At 37.7% G+C, this 18533-nt stretch overlaps 1 protein-coding gene across 1 annotated transcript; it reads right to left on the bottom strand.

The window, feature by feature from the left end:
- Positions 1–4111: 4111 nt before the first annotated feature.
- csf1a (colony stimulating factor 1a (macrophage)) lies at positions 4112–17295 on the bottom strand. The gene is made up of 7 exons (XM_039695111.2): positions 17070–17295; positions 14296–14409; positions 13835–13897; positions 10059–10229; positions 7241–7430; positions 5462–6283; positions 4112–5274 (listed from the first exon to the last, which is right to left on the bottom strand). Exons 1-7 carry the CDS (start codon positions 17100–17102, stop codon positions 5060–5062), a joined length of 1608 nt encoding a protein of 535 aa, XP_039551045.2. The 5' UTR covers positions 17103–17295; the 3' UTR covers positions 4112–5059.
- Between the last annotated feature and the right edge of the window lie 1238 nt (positions 17296–18533).

Below are 18533 nucleotides of genomic sequence, written 5' to 3'. Positions count from 1 at the left end.
CTAATTATGAAAGTTTCTTTTATTTTGCATTTGTTTTACAACATAATATTAATCCCATGACAGTAGCTATAACAGTAACGTTAGTGTAATGTAGACAAACACCTAATGAACATTTTTATCATTAACAATATCCTTACTGAAATTAACACTGTTATTGAGTAATCAAGGTTACTAGATTTAAACTTTTTTTTTTTTTTAATTCAGAATGGTTTGCTTGCTTCAATCGAAATTTTCTTTTTCTGTGAATTACGGTAGGTGGTTAACATAAGATAAAAAAGACTATTTACAGACCAGGATTATAATAATTGTGACTGTTCGGTTCTAGATAAACACTTATTCAGTAGGCCTATCAGTAAATTATGTGCAATCATAAAACAAAGAAATATTATATTTCGCTCATCGTGAAGAGAAAATGAGGATGTAATCTGCCAGACTTTCATGAAAGTAAGTATCTATAGCACTAATTGTATTTCTCGTAGAAAAATACATAAATAATAATTTCTCGTGTATTTCTCACTTTCATGAGCTCGTGTTGACCAGTCACACAGCGACATCATTGTCTGTAAATTCCTTCAGAAAACAGCGTGTGGCGCCCTTGAGCTTGTTTTCAAACGCAAATCTAATTTGGAAGCTTATTGCGGCAGCGCAATACTTTGATAAAAACATGTGTACTATACACTTACCTAAAGGATTATTAGGAACACCATACTAATACTGTGTTTGACACCCTTTCGCCTTCAGAACTGCCTTAATTCTACGTGGCATTGATTCAACAAGGTGCTGAAAGCATTCTTTAGAAATGTTGGCCCATATTGATAGGACAGCATCTTGCAGTTAATAGAGATTTGTGGGATGCACATCCAGAGCACAAAGCTCCTATTCCACCACATCCACTGGGTTGAGATCTGGTGACTGGGCCATTTTAGTACAGTGAACTCATTGTCATGTTCAAGAAACCATTTTGAAATGATTCGAGCTTTGTGACATGGTGCATTATCCTGCTGAAAGTAGCCATCAGAGGAAGGGTACATGGTGGCCATAAAGGGATGGACATGGTCACAATCTGAGACATGCTCAGTTTGGCTGTGGCATTTAAACGATGCCCAATTGGCACTAAGGGGCCTAAAGTGTGCCAAGGAAACATCCCCCACACCATTACACCTCCACCACCAGCCTGCACAGTGGTACCAAAGCATGATGGATCCATGTTCTCATTCTGTTTACGCCCAAATTCTGACTCTATCATCTGAATGTCTCAACAGAAATCGACACTCATCAGACAAGGCAACATGTTTTCTTCAACTGTCCTATTTTGGTGAGCTCTTTTTCCTATTTAAGTGTCTTTTTCCTATTTGTAGTGGAAATGAGTGGTACCCGGTGGGGTCTTCTGCTGTTGTAGCCCATCCGCCTCAAGGTTGTGCGTGTTGTGGCTTCACAAATGCTTTGCTGCATACCTCGGTTGTAACGAGTGGTTATTTCAGTCAAAGTTGCTCTTCTATCAGCTTGAATCAGTCGGTCTATTCTCCTCTGACCTCTAGCATCAACAAGGCATTTTCGCCCACAGGACTGCCGCATACTGGATGTTTTTCCATTTTCACAACATTCTTTATAAACCCTAGAAATTGTTGTGCGTGAAAATCCCAGTAACTGCAGATTGTGAAATACTCAGACGTCTGGCACCAACAACCATGCCACGCTCAAAATTGCTTAAATCAACTTTCTTTCCCATTCTGACATTCAGTTTGGAGTTCAGGAGATTGTCTTGACCAGGACCACACTAAATGCATTGAAGCAACTGCCATGTGATTGGTTGATTAGATAATTGCATTAATAAGAAATTGAACAGGTGTTCCTAATAATGCTTTAGGTGAGCGTATATATTACGTTGTATTACCCCTCGATGCTCATGGGAGGTCCGGGACACCCCAGCCCCCCCGCCCCACCTCAGTTTGAACACTTATTAAAGCCCTAGTCTTGATGTCTGGAGCATTGTTTATTCTCAATAAAGAATCCTGAAGACTCACCGACTCTACTGGACTTTGCTTTCCGAGTCAGTTATTCACCATTTCCTTTCCTAGCATTACACATCTTTTGGAATTACAATCTTGATGCCTAAAAGTGTTTTTTTAAAGGGACATCTCGCCCAAAAGTAGAGTTCTGTCATCAATTATGTCTTTAAAAACCTGTATGTCTTGCAACTTTCTCCACGCAATTAGGGATGAGGATCCCCAAATGGGGATGCACATGCACCATAAAAGCAAATGGTTTAAAGTTAAATATTACTGGAGACACACGGGTCATTTTCTGGTCAAGTCATTCTTTTCACATACTTCTGCCATCTATTATTATTTTGTTAGAGTCATGTTAGTGGAGAGAAGTAGCATGTGACTCAAAAACAATGCAGTAATGCAAATCTATGACAAGACAGAGACATGGACAAAAAAAAAAATGAATCAAACTAACCAGCTAACATGGGATTTCTTTATTGTAAATGAGTAGTTTTAAGGACAAACACTGCTAATGTTAACTGTTCCACGATCTACAAAGCACTGATCTCTCATTTGTTATTTGGTACTGCACAGATATGTTGTTAGATTCCTTTTATCATTCCTTTTACCCAGTAAATCCATAGATTAATTATTTGCTTCTGACATAAAGACATCACTAGAATGTGGTTTACGCCCGTTATACTCCGTTTGCAGTGCGTATGCGGTGCGCATTGCAGTGCTACTTACACTTTCAACTGTACATTTTTTTAATTACATTTTTAACCTAACATTTGGGTTTGTCCATATTTGACCCAAATTTAGGTTAAAACAACCCAGCATTGTTTAGAGTGTGTTTAAACTATTTAAACAACGCCGCTGTCAGCGGTACTTCCGCCTGTCCGGCGCCCAGTTTGATGACCTGTTGTCCCGCATCGGAGCGAGGATCACCCTCGCCCTCATCCACCTAATCTAGCTGTCATTTATTTTTTGATGATAAATAGAGCCAGCTTCCAAAAGTTATTAACCTGTCCTGTGATTTTTTTTTTTCTCTCTCACGTGACTTATGCACATGTATGTTGATTGTCTTTACGTCATAATACTATTTCATATAATCTAGATATGGAATGAATAACATTCAATACAAAATGAACATGTCTCATATATAGAAATAATGTTTTAATTGATAAAATATTTGCTTTGTTGTGCATAATCCCACCATGCATTTAATCCCACCATGCATTTAGTCATATACAAAATAATTTATTGAAGCATCCAGACACTTCACCACGTGAGCAAGCAGCTAAGCTCCTGATTGGTTAATGCGGCGCGAATTCACGGCAAAGTTCAGATTTTTCAACTCGGGCGGCAGACGCAAATTTGCGTCAAACGCGTGAATGCACAAATGGCACAAACCAAATTACTTGTGCTTAACGCGGCAGACGCTCAATTCGCGCCATTCGCGAATTGAGGCGTGTTCGCGCGTGAATGAGGCGTATTCGCGTCTTCCTCGCCACAGGAATTTTTCACGCGCGTAACGTGTCTTTGCATTGACTTAACATTGAAATCATTCGCGCCTGACGCACTATTCGCGTCCAGTGTGAAAGTAGCATGTGTTCATTGAGAAATATTCGGGTGTTTTCAGCCTCGCGCTGTGTTAGTCTTCTCGAGAGATGAAAGCCAAATGTTGTGAATGACTCGAATCTCGCGTTGCCGAGGAAGCGCTTAGAATACGGGTCTACAATAAAAGGGACACACAATCTATGAAATAATACTGTTTTGTGCGAGACATTCACAGTCCTCTCCTGAGGATACTGGCAGTGTTCATTGAGAAATATCTCGACGCGTAGGCCTAAAAAATAAATCGTGCGCTGTTGGACGTTTCAGCCTCGCACCTGTTGACTTTCTTCTCAAGGGATGAAAGGGATGAAAAGAGGGGAGACTTCACCTGCTCTGCCAAGTCAGAGCTCTAAGGGTTTACTGGGAGAAGTCTTCCCAGTGGAGGAAGTGGGGGCGTTCCCCAAAGTGTCATAACGATGACGCGGTGTCTCGTTCCCTTCTCGGGGAACAAGGGTTACAGTCGTAACCCAAAACGTTTTCCTTGCTTAAAGTAAAAAAAAGAAAAGTAGTGTTTAATTAAATACATTTATTGTGAGATTAGGCTACTAAATTTTATTGAATTAAATGAATTTATGGTGAAACTACAACTATCAAGTCAATCTGTGTTCATTTTGACCATGAACTGTCACTTTAATTCAGCATTTGCAGCACAGCAAAAATAGACTCGGTGCAGAAACAATCGCTGCAATGCTGTATACGCAACACACCTGGAACGGATCGACTGACTGCATCCACATGCAGTGTGAAAGCTCTAACCTGTTAACATGGGTACGGGAAAAAAATATGCACCGTATACGCCCTGCAAAAGGAGTATGTGTGAAACAGGCGTTAGAATCTGCCCTGTATATACAATATTTTATTTATTTATTTGTCTACATGTATATACACTCCATGTCTGAATATCAAGACAATTAAAATCTTGAACTGACATTTAAAAAAACTCTTTTCTTTTTCTAAGAATTATTGATATTTTCCATTCAAGATGTCATGATCAGTTTGCCAAGGCAATGGTGCAAAGAGAACATGATTAATGCATCAAGTTTATTTTGTGCAATAATACTTCAAATATTTTCATGTTTCATGTCAAAGGACCACCTGTTTTCTTCTTTTAGTACAATATCCTGTTTGTAGACACCTTTGAGCACTTTAAAATGTATTATAATATAAATACTGAATGAGAAAAAGCAACCTGCTGATATTTTGTCTCTCGATTTAAAGTTTGTATTGAATAAATAATAAAATCCACATCTGGGTTTCTCGGGGGGGTTTTTTATGTGTCTTTCCTTCATGTTGGAAACTTTAAAGAATGTTGATTTTTCAGTTCGACTGAGATCACTTGTGACACCCTGCTGAAAAGATCACCAGAGATAATCGCCAGCATACGTTTTGGCTACTGGTCTCAGCAGGCTTCTAGGCTAAATCAACACCACTCCAGCAAGGACCAGGCTGCCGGTCTAAGTAGGTCTTTTCAGCAGGGCCAAAATGCATTGTTGGCCACTTACTTTTTGTTGTCTATAAAATAAGAGAATAATGAGCAGAAGTCCACCACACCCTAGTGTAATTATGAGCAGGGTGCCAAAAGAGATGGTTAAAATGCTGGATTGTTCTATGGTAGAGTTCCTCTGTGTTTCTCTGTCTGGATGAGTCTGGTCCTCCTGGGATCTGCTGTCTGTTAAAAGCAATGGTATCTTTAGTTAATCATCACAGAATTGGAAACACATGACTCAAGCTAGCTTGAAGGCATTCTTCTGCCTGATGCGTTTACTATAATATTGTTACCTAAAACTAAAACTATTTTGTTTTTGTTATTGAAACAAATATTAGATAAAAACTTTATCTCTATCTTACTTCCTCACCCTTGCTGAGCTTTGGCTCATGGAAGGTTCCCATGAAATTCCTTGGCACCCTCACCGGACTTTGGGTGGGAGTTTGGGAATTTTCAGGAGGGCTGTTTAAATGACCTGGCTGGTCAACAAGGATGCTCAGACCTTCCGATGAATGTGCAGTTGATTTCAAAGAAGACAGAACTGTGGTAGTGACTGGTACAATGTGTTTACTTATTTGAAGTATCCGAAAAGATTGGCCCTTTTTCTCTGTGCTCTTCATATCTTTATATGTCGACTGAGATGTTGCAGTAATCCAGTTCTGGGATAATTTCACATAGGAACTGAATGGTCCTTCCTGTCTTTTGGAATCTAAAGACCTCTTTGCCAGTAAAAGCGGCGTGCTCCTCTCCAGACCGTCCTGGGCGTTATCTCTTGCGCTTTTTTGATAAGGTCCAGACGCGGTCGACTGAACAGTTGAGTCAGTTCTACTTGGAAATACATCCTTATAATTTGTAAATGAAGGTAACAGATCAGATGATGGCATATTCTCCATCTCCGAATTTAAAGTTTCTTCATGTAAAGCTGGAGTGCTACTAAAGAGGAAGTTGTATAAATCTCCTTGCATTGACCTCCATGTGGTAGGTGTCCCTGGAACGAGTGTTTGGTGTTGGGTTGGGACAGCAGACTTGACTTGTTTAGCTTTCTTGTTAAGCAAGGTTCCCACAGGTGGAAAAGTTGATCTTTGTGGGGACTGAGTAGATTTTATGTAAATATTCCGATGGCTTGTGAATGTAGATGTCCTAGATGATCCACTGCTCACTGTTGGACAAATGCAGGGGCATTCGGAGTTACCTAGAGGAAATGTAATGCAAATGTCATGTGAATTATGATAAAAGCAACTAAAGTGAGTTTTGCGGGCTTTTTGATAATATTTTGCTAATTAAATTCATTTCGAGAGCCTGTAATGCTATATTTTGGCTTCTTACCCTGTTTTTAATGAATTCCTTTGTTTTGTTTTTTTAAATTGCTGTCTGTGTTTGGGTTTTCCAGACAAGCTGTTCTAAACAGATTAATTCGGGGACGAAACACCACTACTGTGTGTTGCTTCGAGACGCACAATGATTCTTCTTCGGCTTTCAGAACTCTGGTGGGAGTGCAAAAGTAGACCAAGTAATCGGAAATATTGTGTCTAAAATATAAGTTACTCAGTATTAAATGGGTTATTCTCTGCTGGCATAATTAAAAGGGCCTTATAACACACCAGGCGCAATGTGTTTTGCTAGTTTCAGCCCAACGCAATTTTCGTTTTCATGTCCTACCCCATGCTCTTTGAATAGCAAATGCATTTGCGTTCATGGTCGAGATGGTCTGAAAATGAGGTGTGTTCAGCCACATTGTTTGTGCGTTGCTATTTTGAGGCAACTGAAATATAATGTTTATAATCTTTTCGTTTATAAATTGCGCCATATAATAGTGAATCCGCTGTGGTGCGAGCGCAACTGGCTTTTAAAGGGAATGGCTAGGTGTTTTTAAAATCGATGCGCAATGGGCTATTGAGTTCTCTTTTGCTTCAACCCCCATAATGCACTATTCACAGCCCTTCTTCAGTCCGACTGTCTGTGAGTGGGAAGTAGGTTTTAACAAAAGTGCTGCGAAGATCTGTGTGCAGGTAACATGGAGAAAGAGTACACATTTTGATTTACATACAGTATACTACTGACATTGTTGCAGCAATACAAAGCTTGAGCAATCTTGTGAGAGTGTTTGCTTAATTCTAGATGATTTGACTTGACTTCACAGTTATGATACCTTCTGTTTGGCTGAGAGGTTCAGTGGAGGATTCTGGGTAATCCTCTGTGAACTCCTCTTCACAGTTCCAGTCCACAGGTTTGTCACTTTGAGTCATTAGACCCATATACATGTGAATCACTTCCTCAGCTTTCTCCAAAGCTGCCCTCGGCAAAGTCGTGTGCATTCTTATGAACTTCGTTGGGCTATCCTGTAAGGTGTAAAACAGAAAACAATTTAAATATTGCGCTCTACCGTGTATTGAACCCCTAGTGACTTGGGTGTAGGTGGTAGTCTCCATGGGTCATTCATTGTAAAGTTATTTAAATGCAATAATTCTATTTCAAGCAACCCATTCAATGACATCTACTGCCTTTTTTATATAGTCGTTTCATGTTTTGGGCCATCAATGTGTACTTACATTTATGAGTCATTAAATCATGTTTAATTTGGACTTCTCTGTGCATTCTCTTTGAGGTGGACCCCATATACCTCCATTATGTGACTGACAGACAAGAACGGTTTGACCTAAAAATATCAAAACTGAAAATACTGTGGAAACAAAGACACCTACATCTTGGATGCACTTGAGGTAAGCTAAAACATATCAAAAATGTATTTCAAAGTGAACTATCCCTTTAAGGTTAAATCAATTGTATCATTTTTTTTTTGTGTACTGAAGCCGGGTTTTTTAAAAATACGTGATGCTGATGTCTGACACTAGGCGTTGCACTTGGGAGCCCCAAACACCTGTGATACTTTGAGAAAGGGTCAATGAGATGTCACTCCCCCATACATACGGGTATAAAAGGGAGACAGAGTGCATCGCTTATTCAGGTTTTTTCAGAGAAGCCAAAACAGTGTCCCGGCCATTTCAGCAGTCAGTTCAGCATTGTGCTAGATGGGTCGCCATATATCATTCCCTCCATCAGGGAATGGATTTTACAACAGTAACCAAGACATAAACTATCTATTAGTCCCTTCAACGTAGTATCAATGACTGATACTATGGGTCCCCCAGGGAAAACGGCACAACAGCTAAACCTTGTCACTAGGTTTTGGCAGTGCAGATGTTGGCAAGCCAGGTGACAAGCGGACTCACTACTTAGGCAACAAAGGTAGGTCGCTTCAGCCAGTCTTTTTACTTTTCTCTATCTTTTTTTTCAATAAAACTCTAGCTGTGCAGACCAGAATTAGTGTTGGAGAAGCAGAGACCACATCCTGCCTTAAGGGAGGTTAATATGTGGAGAATACCTCACAGGGACGTGCCAATTGGGAAGTTATACAGTACACGTGGAAAGAGGACCCTGAGGTAGGTCCTAGATGAAGCGGGATGAACTACTACAAAGGAAGCCACGGAGCTCTGCCGACTGCGCATCTCTCTGTGTTTGTCCCTCCACTCCCCCTGAAGCATAACTCATTGCGAGAGCGCATACGCTGTGCAATTGAATTCACCTGGGATGTGAGTGGCCCGCAACGAGTTCAGTCACGGCTAACTCCAGAGGAGGAGAGACCAACACGTGCTTGCCCTGAATCAACGGTCAAAAATTCTGCAGGGTCAGCAATATCGCTAAAAATTCGTAGCAAAGCAACCTCTGTCCAAGAGCTGAAGAATAAGTGACGACAAATCGGCATGAGTCAAGTCTGTAGCCAATACTGTAACAGTCTCACACACATCAAGCAATGTAACCAGCGTCATGGACGCAATATGCCCCAGGAGCCTATAAAATTGTTTCAGTGGAGGCGTATTTTTTAGAGTTTAGCATCGACTGAGCGCGGTCATTCGTAATACACACTGTCATAGTGACAAACACCATGGAGTCCAACACCATCCACAGAAAAGAGATGCTCTGCATCTTTGTGTGAGTAGTGTTTGAACATACGGAGGTGGAAAGTCTGCGTCCATCATCTCCGGGCTGCGAACTGTGTGATCCAGAGAATATGGAAACGGCTCTTTCTTTGAAAATTTGGTGGAACAAAAATAAAATGAAACCAAGGATTCTCCATCCAGCCCTACACTGGGTGAAGGAGCGGTGAATTTAACACCTCCTCTCATCTCTGGGTCTCATGTCTCAGAGACACTTCAAAGCCTTCCTGGGGTTCTTAGCACTCATCATATCAGAGGATGAATGGATTGACCTTGACCTAGTGTATGGTCAAAATCACTCGGCTCCAAAGAACAAATCTGAATGGGTGATGCATGCAGTCTCCCTATTATACCCCAGGGGAGTGGCATGAAAATTACACTCTTCAATTCTCATTGGCCTTTTCTAAGAGTATCATAGGTGTTTGGGGCTCCCAAAAGTGACCCCCAGTGTCAGTCACTGACACCATGTCGAAGTGATAGGAAACTCTGAATTCCTTATTACAAAAAAAAAAAAAAACATTTTAGTATTTACAGTCCAACCCTACCACAAGAAAAACTATTTTAATAAAGACCACTGTTGCCAAACCACTAGCTACTGTCCAAGACTCTTGGTTACTTGACTTTCTACCCTTGAAACTTTATACAATTCAATTTATCAAACATACAAAACAATGCCAGATGTTTCATTTTGCTTAACCGTTTTACCTCAACTGTTTTTTTTCATATTTGTCATTGAAAATACTTATGCTATAGCACTATCATTTGCAGCTCCCCAAAATGATTACTCTTTCATTTTGCTCTTTTCATTGGTTTACTAGTGTTTACTTTGTAGACATATAGGCTGTTCAACACAGTCAAATATGAAATGGCAAAAAAAAAAAAAAAAAAAAAAAAAAAAACTTTTCACCCTATTTATAACTTACAGATAATTGCACCACAGCTCTCCTGGAGAATAAAAATAGATCTTGTTACCTCCATCTCCTCATTGATTGGAGGGATGCATCTCTGGGAGTAAATGTTGTAGATCATGTTCTTCAGTGAATTAGTATAACGATAATTGTCAGAGTCCTTAGCATATATGAATTGGATGTTGAGTAGCTCCAGTATGTGAGGAAATGCTGCTTTAACATAACACACAACACTCTGAAACACACAAACATATGACAACCACAATTAACATTTGATATCACACACACACTGATTTTGTACACCTTATTGTATTCAGACCCTAGTCACAAAACACACAAAGCTATTTTTAATGTTATCACACACCACATTTCTATAAGTTCAATTATAAAAGTATATAGCTAAGTTTCTATACTTCATTTCGTGAGTTTTTATTCATATTGTAATACAGTACACAGGCTTTCCAAATGGCAATGCTTGCAAATGTCATGCTTCATATCAAATACCCTCATTCGTAAAGCTTGTGCTCAGATCTCTAAAGAATGGTAAATGAGAGGATATGTTCCAACATTCACTAAAAGAAATGGTTACTGAACAGAATAAAAATATCAATCATCCAATTTTTTTATTTATTGACCTGTTTTGTTAATGCATTTTCTGCAAAAACTTCTCATCTAGTCTTTGAGTGAAGTGACGGTGGACCTTTATTCATAGAAATTTACAGGGAAATTTAAGTCCTCTCAGGGATAAGTTAGTCAAGCACACAATTTCAGCAAAATTATTGCTGGTTTTCCTTCTTTGGAAGCCTGAAATCTTGAAATTGTTAACTGTTTTCACTACTCTCAATCGGTCATTCAATATGCATTATTCAAATATAAAGGACATCAGGCATTTACGATTGCTGCTGAATAGCAGGGATCCCAAAACACAATCTGTTTCCAGAGCAGTCTTCAAACTGTGATCTTTCAAACTCTTAACACGACTAATTGCCTTGTAAATTTCCAAAAGAATGTGTGGCTATTTCACTGTTTTTGTTCTTCCAGTGGCAGTGGCAACTCCAGGATTTTTTTCTTGACAGATTTTTTTTAACTTCACATTTCAAAGAGATAGAAAACTTGAAACTTGTTGCCTTACAGTCCCATAGACTATAGTCTCATCCCAAGACGTCATATAACTGACGTCTTCTGACGTCTTTTGACCATACATCAACATCCGCCTTTTTAGGGTACCCTTAAACGTCGGTTAGATGACGATCCCGGGCCTTCATACAACTGACGCTTTACCTTTAACGTCAGTTAGGTGACGGGGTAGGTTTAGGGGTAGGTTTAGGTCTGGGGTAGGGTGAGGATCCGGTATTAAGTGTTTAATTACTATACTTATATTGAAAAATAAGTACAATGTACTTATTGTGCTCATGTTGAATTGTAAAACACTTTTGCTGCTATTGAGGTGGGATACGGTTAGGGTTAGGGACAGATGTGGTGGTTTAGGGGTGGGTTTAAGTATAAGGATAGGTCAGCTTTGTAATTACAGATGTAATTACATAAATTAGTTGTAATTACGTGCTGGTATTTTTAAAATATAAGTACAATGTAAAAACATGTATGTACACAATAAGTCCATTGTACCAAATTATTCGTTTCAATGTAAGTACATAGTACTTAAAGCCACTGAATATAAAGTGGGACTGGGGCTACTATATGTGAACAAGTGGGCTGGTTTGAGGCAGTGATCTGTGTACCAGTTAGGCTTATCCTTCCAGACCCACAAAACAAGCCAACGAAATAATATGACAACAAACACAATATACATTTAACATAATGTCAACACTAGTTACCTATGGATCAGCATCTGTGCAATCCGTCAGTACAACTAAATGAGTGTGAGGGAGAAAAAAAATAAAATGTCCAAACAAGCAGTCTGTTGAAGCAATGAAAACAAACCACAAAGACCTACAGGACCCACATTCAAGTGAGAACAAGAGGCAACTTTTTTGTTGTGCTGCTTAATATTTTAACATTTAATTTCACGATTATTTGGTGAATGGTAAGTTCAAAAGAAATACCAAGTTCTGGCATGAAACTCTAGATGACGCAGGCTAATAGGATCTTAATTTGGTAGCATTTGCATCGTCCAATGAGCTGCGGCTCAACATTCAAATACCGGTAGTGTTGCTGTTAGCAGTCTGCAATGCACTTTCAGAAACAATCCCTCTGTATAGATCTGCTATTGGGGGTAATTCATGTATGTTACATGTGCATGAGCAGCATGCCTTGAATGTGAATTTATTGGCAGTCTTAAGTCTCTGCAACAGCAGTAGCAGTAGCAGCAGCATTGCAGATCTATTCCACCAAGACCAAATATATTAACAATGCCATATCCATAACATTATGATGCCAATCTCTCAGAGAGTTGTCATGACAGAACAAAAGGACACAGTAAATAGATGTCATGCATTCACACCAGTGGCAGTATAAAGTCGAGAGGCAGTATTAACATTAAGTGAAATGGCTTCTGACACACAGAAGCTAATGGCACGTTATGTTATGGCACACTATGCTTATTTGCACATCCGGTGGCTCATTCGGTCCTCATTGTCACGTGTCAGTGGATTGTAGCATGTGCTACATTATCGCGGAACAGTGACAGAATATATCTCTTCGTATGTTGATATATAGTGACTGGCAGATGAGCTGATTAGCTATACTGGCATAATTGTGACACCAAATCCTACATAAATAACCTGCTTTAGTGATATTTTTAAATAAATAAAGGTAATATTATTTCAATTAACGTGTCAGCTTGTGGCACATCAGTATCTGGCCGCTGAATGTTATATGTAATGCCAATGATGTAATGCATATTCTAGGAAACACGAGGAATAAATCCGAATGCAATGACTAGACGAAAACATTTTGGTCATGAGACTTACACAGAAAATGTATACAGTATGTACATGTTTTAATATTTAGACCAATAGGATGAGAAGAGAGTTCCAAGCAATATCACAAAAAGTGATTTTAAAAAAATTGTCTGCTTATCCTTTAAACACAGCTCGCAAACTATCCAAAGCACTTGGAGGGATTTACAAATTTTTAATACTAAAATCAAATCTCCAAAAATGACTTAAGCACCATCAATCACATAATTTAAATATATAGTAAAATAAAATGACTCAGAGTAAGAGATGTTTTAAAGTGATCAGCAAGGAGAGACAGTACATGATCCATGAGTTGACTCTTGGGTGCTGTACATTTAGACAGGTCTAAGGTCTCTTTTAAACAGGCCCTCAATTCCGTTTATTTATTTAGCTCAAGAGGAAGTTGTAGAAATCATAATCCCCCATGCTGCAGTTGAGCTAGGAGACAAGACCAGAAAGTGACCTCCAGGATCATTTCCCTAAGGATGAATTAAGCTTCTGCTTGTGCGAACTGTACAGTCATGTTCCAAAAATTCAGAGAGTTCCAACGCAACTACATTGGCTGCGTCATAAAAAAAAATGCAACCATACCCATTTAATGCATATGTATATAACCTATAGCAAAAAAACAACGAGACATGATTTTAGCTCTTGAACTATATAGTGATACTGTTAAACTGCCTAAACAGCAAATTTCATTGAAAAGAGGTTTGTGTCACATGGTTTTACTGGCTCTCTGGCTTAAAACGTGATCTTATAGGACATCTGTTTCAGATCAGTCTGAGTTTGTGGCATGGTATGATCTATTACACCAGAATGTCAGGCTCTTTCAAATATCAGGCTCTTTTCATATCTGTTGAAATATCCATTGGTTGATTAATCCATACATGCCATTATATGAAAAGAGTGGAAATGTGCATACCAAGTTCTGGCGCTCAGTGAAGGCGTAGGTTAGAGAACAACCATTTTGCAGCTGATTCTTAATCTGCAAAGAAAAGCATTCAGTGAGAAAAAAATGTAGTAGTTTTCCATGTTTAGCACATATTTATCGCCATCAAAAAAATCTTAATGGGGGCTTCAAAAGCGGTCAGACAGTTTTATGCACAAACCTTTTCTCATTAAAATGGCATTTCGATGATCAGGACTATTTAGTGACCTGCTATTCTATCATAAAGACTGCAAGCCCAATTCAGTGTTAACTTCCACCAGCACTCAAACAATCCAAATCATTTATGCAAGAGTGATCAATATAGATATCAGTGGATTTCTGTGGGATTTGGTTACATCTAAACAATAATAAACTATAATAAATAGTTTTCCATGTAATTTCCATTTTGGTCAGTTCACATGGGGGATTTACTTGCCAGTAAAAACTCATCTTACCAGACGTTTTATATTCAGGAGATGGTCCCGTGTGACAGAGTGCTTACATGGACCTGGCACACCAGCACAGACCAAATGAAAGCACAGGATAAGGAAGAAGCACTGATGCCTTATCTGTAATCACAAATTAATATTTGTATTTAGTTTTATTTGCAGAATTGTTTATTTACAGAGACAGTAGAATATCTTTTTATTTTATGCTATATTTTATATTTATTTTATGGTAAAGGTAAAGACGACCAAAGTGCTGGATGTATATTGTTAAAAAACATTTAGTTGAAAAATAAAATAAATATTATTGCCGTGTGTTTTATGTTTTACGTTTTCTATGTTTTTTTCTCCTGAACATAGATGACACAAAATCTTAGCACGTTTGATGAATGGCTACGCAATTTTCAATCTTGTCATTTCATCTGAATATCAACATTTGTGACATTAGTCAGTGAAAACATGCAGTTTTGAGGTTAATTGATCTAATTGTGTGTCTCTGGAAAAAAGTGATCTACTATATGAAATAGTATTACAATGACTATCATTTGTGTGTGTGTGTGTGTGTGTGTGTGTGTCTGTTTGTAAATGGACAGTGTTTTTGGAATTTCGAAGTAAAAAACAAATTCAGCGTAGTGATGGAGAAGGTAAAAAGAGTAACAGTACAAATTATAATTGAAATAATATAAGACATCACATAAACAATAAAACAGCAAATGCGACTGGTCATTAGTAATGTTGTATGATCAAATTGCACTTGGTTCACTGTATATCTTATTAAGAAAATATAACAAACAGCTTGATTTTTTTTTTCAGCTTACATGTAACTTTGAACACTTCCAAAGATACTTAATATGATTTTAATAAGAGAGACAATTCCCTTGGAGCAACCTGGGTGTTGAAAGGCTTGAGGAGGGGGAATGTGTTGATGGAAAAGGAATGTAACCTCAGTAACTCCCCAAGTCACTCCAACCTGGGTTTGACCTGAAAACCTTATGTTTATAATTCATATTCATAGATACAACACAACAGGGATTTATCACATAATGGGGCATAATGCAATATACTGTATTATAACAATTAATACAGCAATAAAGAGGGGATAAGTACTTCTCAACCTCTCAGAACCCAAATTCCACAAATCTCTAGAGCGCAAACACACTGAAACTATAAAACGGTGTAACAGTGCACTGAAACTATAAAGTGTTTATAATGTTGGACAGATCAGTATATTAGTAAAGCAGGAAACAAAAGATGACTATGTCTTTGCTCATCTTCATCCAAGCCTATCTCCACGGGAGATCTGAATGGACTCATAGTCATGTGTGACAGATGTGTTTCAACCTCTTAAAGTATGATAAAAGCCAGACAGCATGTTTGCAACATCTTGACAAAATCTTACAAGCTTCGTCATGCAGCACTGCCTTATTAGAGACAGAAATATATGTATTGGGAAGTAACTGCAATTATTCTGTCTCAAATTCAATTTAATTATAGATGTCTGCGTGTGAAATGTTGCTGAACTAGTCAATGAAATGCTAAAATCAATAAGGAAATGTAAGCAATTCAGACAGTCTGTCACCATTTCATTCTTTTGATTGAACTATTGAATAAATAATCTAGAATAGATATACTTTTTGTGTAAAAAGCACCTAATAAATACACTGGTAAATAAATTAATAAATCATTTAGGGTGTCAAAAAATACAAATAGGAATATATCCTTCACAGTGAAAATAAAAATACTACTAATATATATATATATATATATATATATATATATATATAAATCATAATAAATCAGCATATTAATAAATATATATCAAATATATATCATTCAGGGTGTTAAAATTAAAAATCACGTACGTTTTAATTAAAAGGTTAATTAAAAAATTATAAATATACTAAAAAACATAATTTAGGGTGCTGAAAATAAATATATAAAATGTATTGTTCAGGGTGTTAAAAGATCATAATTAAATATACTAATAAATATATTGAAAATGAATAAATATAACATTCAGGGAGTTCATAATTAATGAATATCCTTTTACATATAACATAAAGTCTACCATTAGAAAACCTTGATCTTATTAAACAAAACTTTATGTAATCCAACATCCAACAAAAAAAAAAAAAAGCTTTAATGACAGCTGTATTTAAAAATCTCCGAAATTCTGCTTCCTGCTATGTGTCTGTGAAGTCGTGGGGTATTTAGCCAATAAACATGCGATTATAACAGGTCTAGCAAGCCCTAAGACCCCATAAAGTGCAGGTTTCTACAACCTGATCTTAAATGGCTGTATACGTGATCAAATACAAAAATAACAAGGAATAAATGTGGATACAACTCAACAATCAATAATCAGAGCCAGAAGCTTTTTTTTTTTACTCAGCAGTTACCGAAACGGACAGCCAACAGAAGCAATGAAATTTCACAGACCAAAGTTGGCTTCAGCATGCTCCACGGCTCAATAAATTTGCCCCCAGTTGTTTAATGGTTTGGCATTCTTACATTGAAATAGCTTGATGGCCATAAATCAAGGAATAGAAAAGGTCCATGGGAAAAGGTTCAACAAGAAAGGAAAACAGTGTTCTGAAGTTTCCCAAAAAGGAAGATCAAGGCTCCTCAGAGATCGTTTCTATCACTAATGAAACACAATAATCATGCAGAGGCAGAAACTGAAAGCTGGTTTGCACAAAAACATCAATCGAGCTTCAATTATAAAATGGCATGAACATTAACTATAAAAACAACCATATGTCCGAGGAGACCAGAAGCCTTACCTTGGCTTTGTGGGCTGTTATGTGTGTGTTCATCTGGCTGGACTGAGCAAGTAGAAAGCAATAAAGTTCACAAGTAGATTCATTGGATTAGTATTTTTGTTTCGCGTTTGATCCTAATGAAGATGGTGTCTTTCGCCCTGAAGATCTCTCCACGATTCAAACATCCAGGCTGTCTTGAAACAGATCTTTGTGTGAAAGTTGAGACATGCCACCTTGAGAGGGTGAATGGTTCTGCCTGAGGACTATGGTAGACTATGAGCGTTATTAAAGACCTCCTCCTCCTCCTCTTTTCCCACTGCTGGGCTTATGCAAAGACCTCTCTCACTTTCTCTTTACTCAGACCATTCTATTGATGAAGGAAGTTTTAGCTCACCTCAGAACAATATACCACTCAAAAGTTACATTTGTGGATGAGTTGAAAATCCTACCAGGATGGTGAATTATCTGCTCATTCTGCAAGTTTTGTTGATGTTTAAATACAAGTTTCCATATAGGGAGAAACATGCTGGTCTTCCACAGAAGTTATGTTAGCCTTTCGTTTCCTATTGTGACGTATATCCCAGTGAAAGAAAACATTTTTGGTACAGTAAACAACAGAGAAGAGAAGCTATGTCGCTGACAGAGGGATACAGTGTGCACAAATGAGCACATTAAAGAGGTATGTTGGATGGGAATACTACCTTTTTGGTTTTTGTCAGTTTTTTTCGACAACGGCTTGACAACATCTGTCCCCAATTACATTTATGTATTATGTATTATAATAACTGTGTGGATATCTTTCAAAAAATGCATCTTGTGTTGCAAGGAAGACCGAATTCAAACAGTCCCCAAGGTGATGGGAGATGTTCGCCACACCTCATAGATACTGTTTTTACAAAGTTTAAACAACATTCTCCCCAGCTGCGCCTGTGAGAATGAAACACATATAACCATTGTTTTCTCTGTTCTGCAACATACTTTGTCGCAATTGTATATTTTGATAAATCATACAATATGTCTTTCTTTGATTCATGTCAATAAGTGTGTGCTTGTTTCCATCTGCTTTGTCTCTTATTAGCAGACGGCCTTTGCATTTGTTGGTAACACTTTACAATACGGGTGCACTAATAATTCTTGCTTAACTAATGCACAGATAATACTGAATTAATGTGTAACTAATGATTATTTAAGCTATTCATTAATGATTATCACATTAGGAACTAATTAAGAGTCTGTAGAGTTAATGTATTAGTTCATACATGAATTGTTATTAATTAAATATGTAATCGTGGATTAATTCCACAATAACAAATTTTTTAACTAATAGTGTTAATTAATATGTTAAATACCAGAATGAGCCAAAGCCTTGTATTTCAACTTCCAGATAATATGATAGGTACACTAAAATGCATTAATACATTATTAATTACTTCATTGTTAGTGCAAATTCATGTGCAAATTACTACAATTATTAAATGACTTGTT

The sequence above is a fragment of the Pimephales promelas genome, chromosome 21 (assembly GCF_988280905.1).
Source record: "Pimephales promelas chromosome 21, fPimPro1.hap1.1, whole genome shotgun sequence".
NCBI lineage: Eukaryota > Metazoa > Chordata > Actinopteri > Cypriniformes > Leuciscidae > Pimephales > Pimephales promelas.
This window is presented reverse-complemented; position numbering and strand designations above follow the sequence as displayed.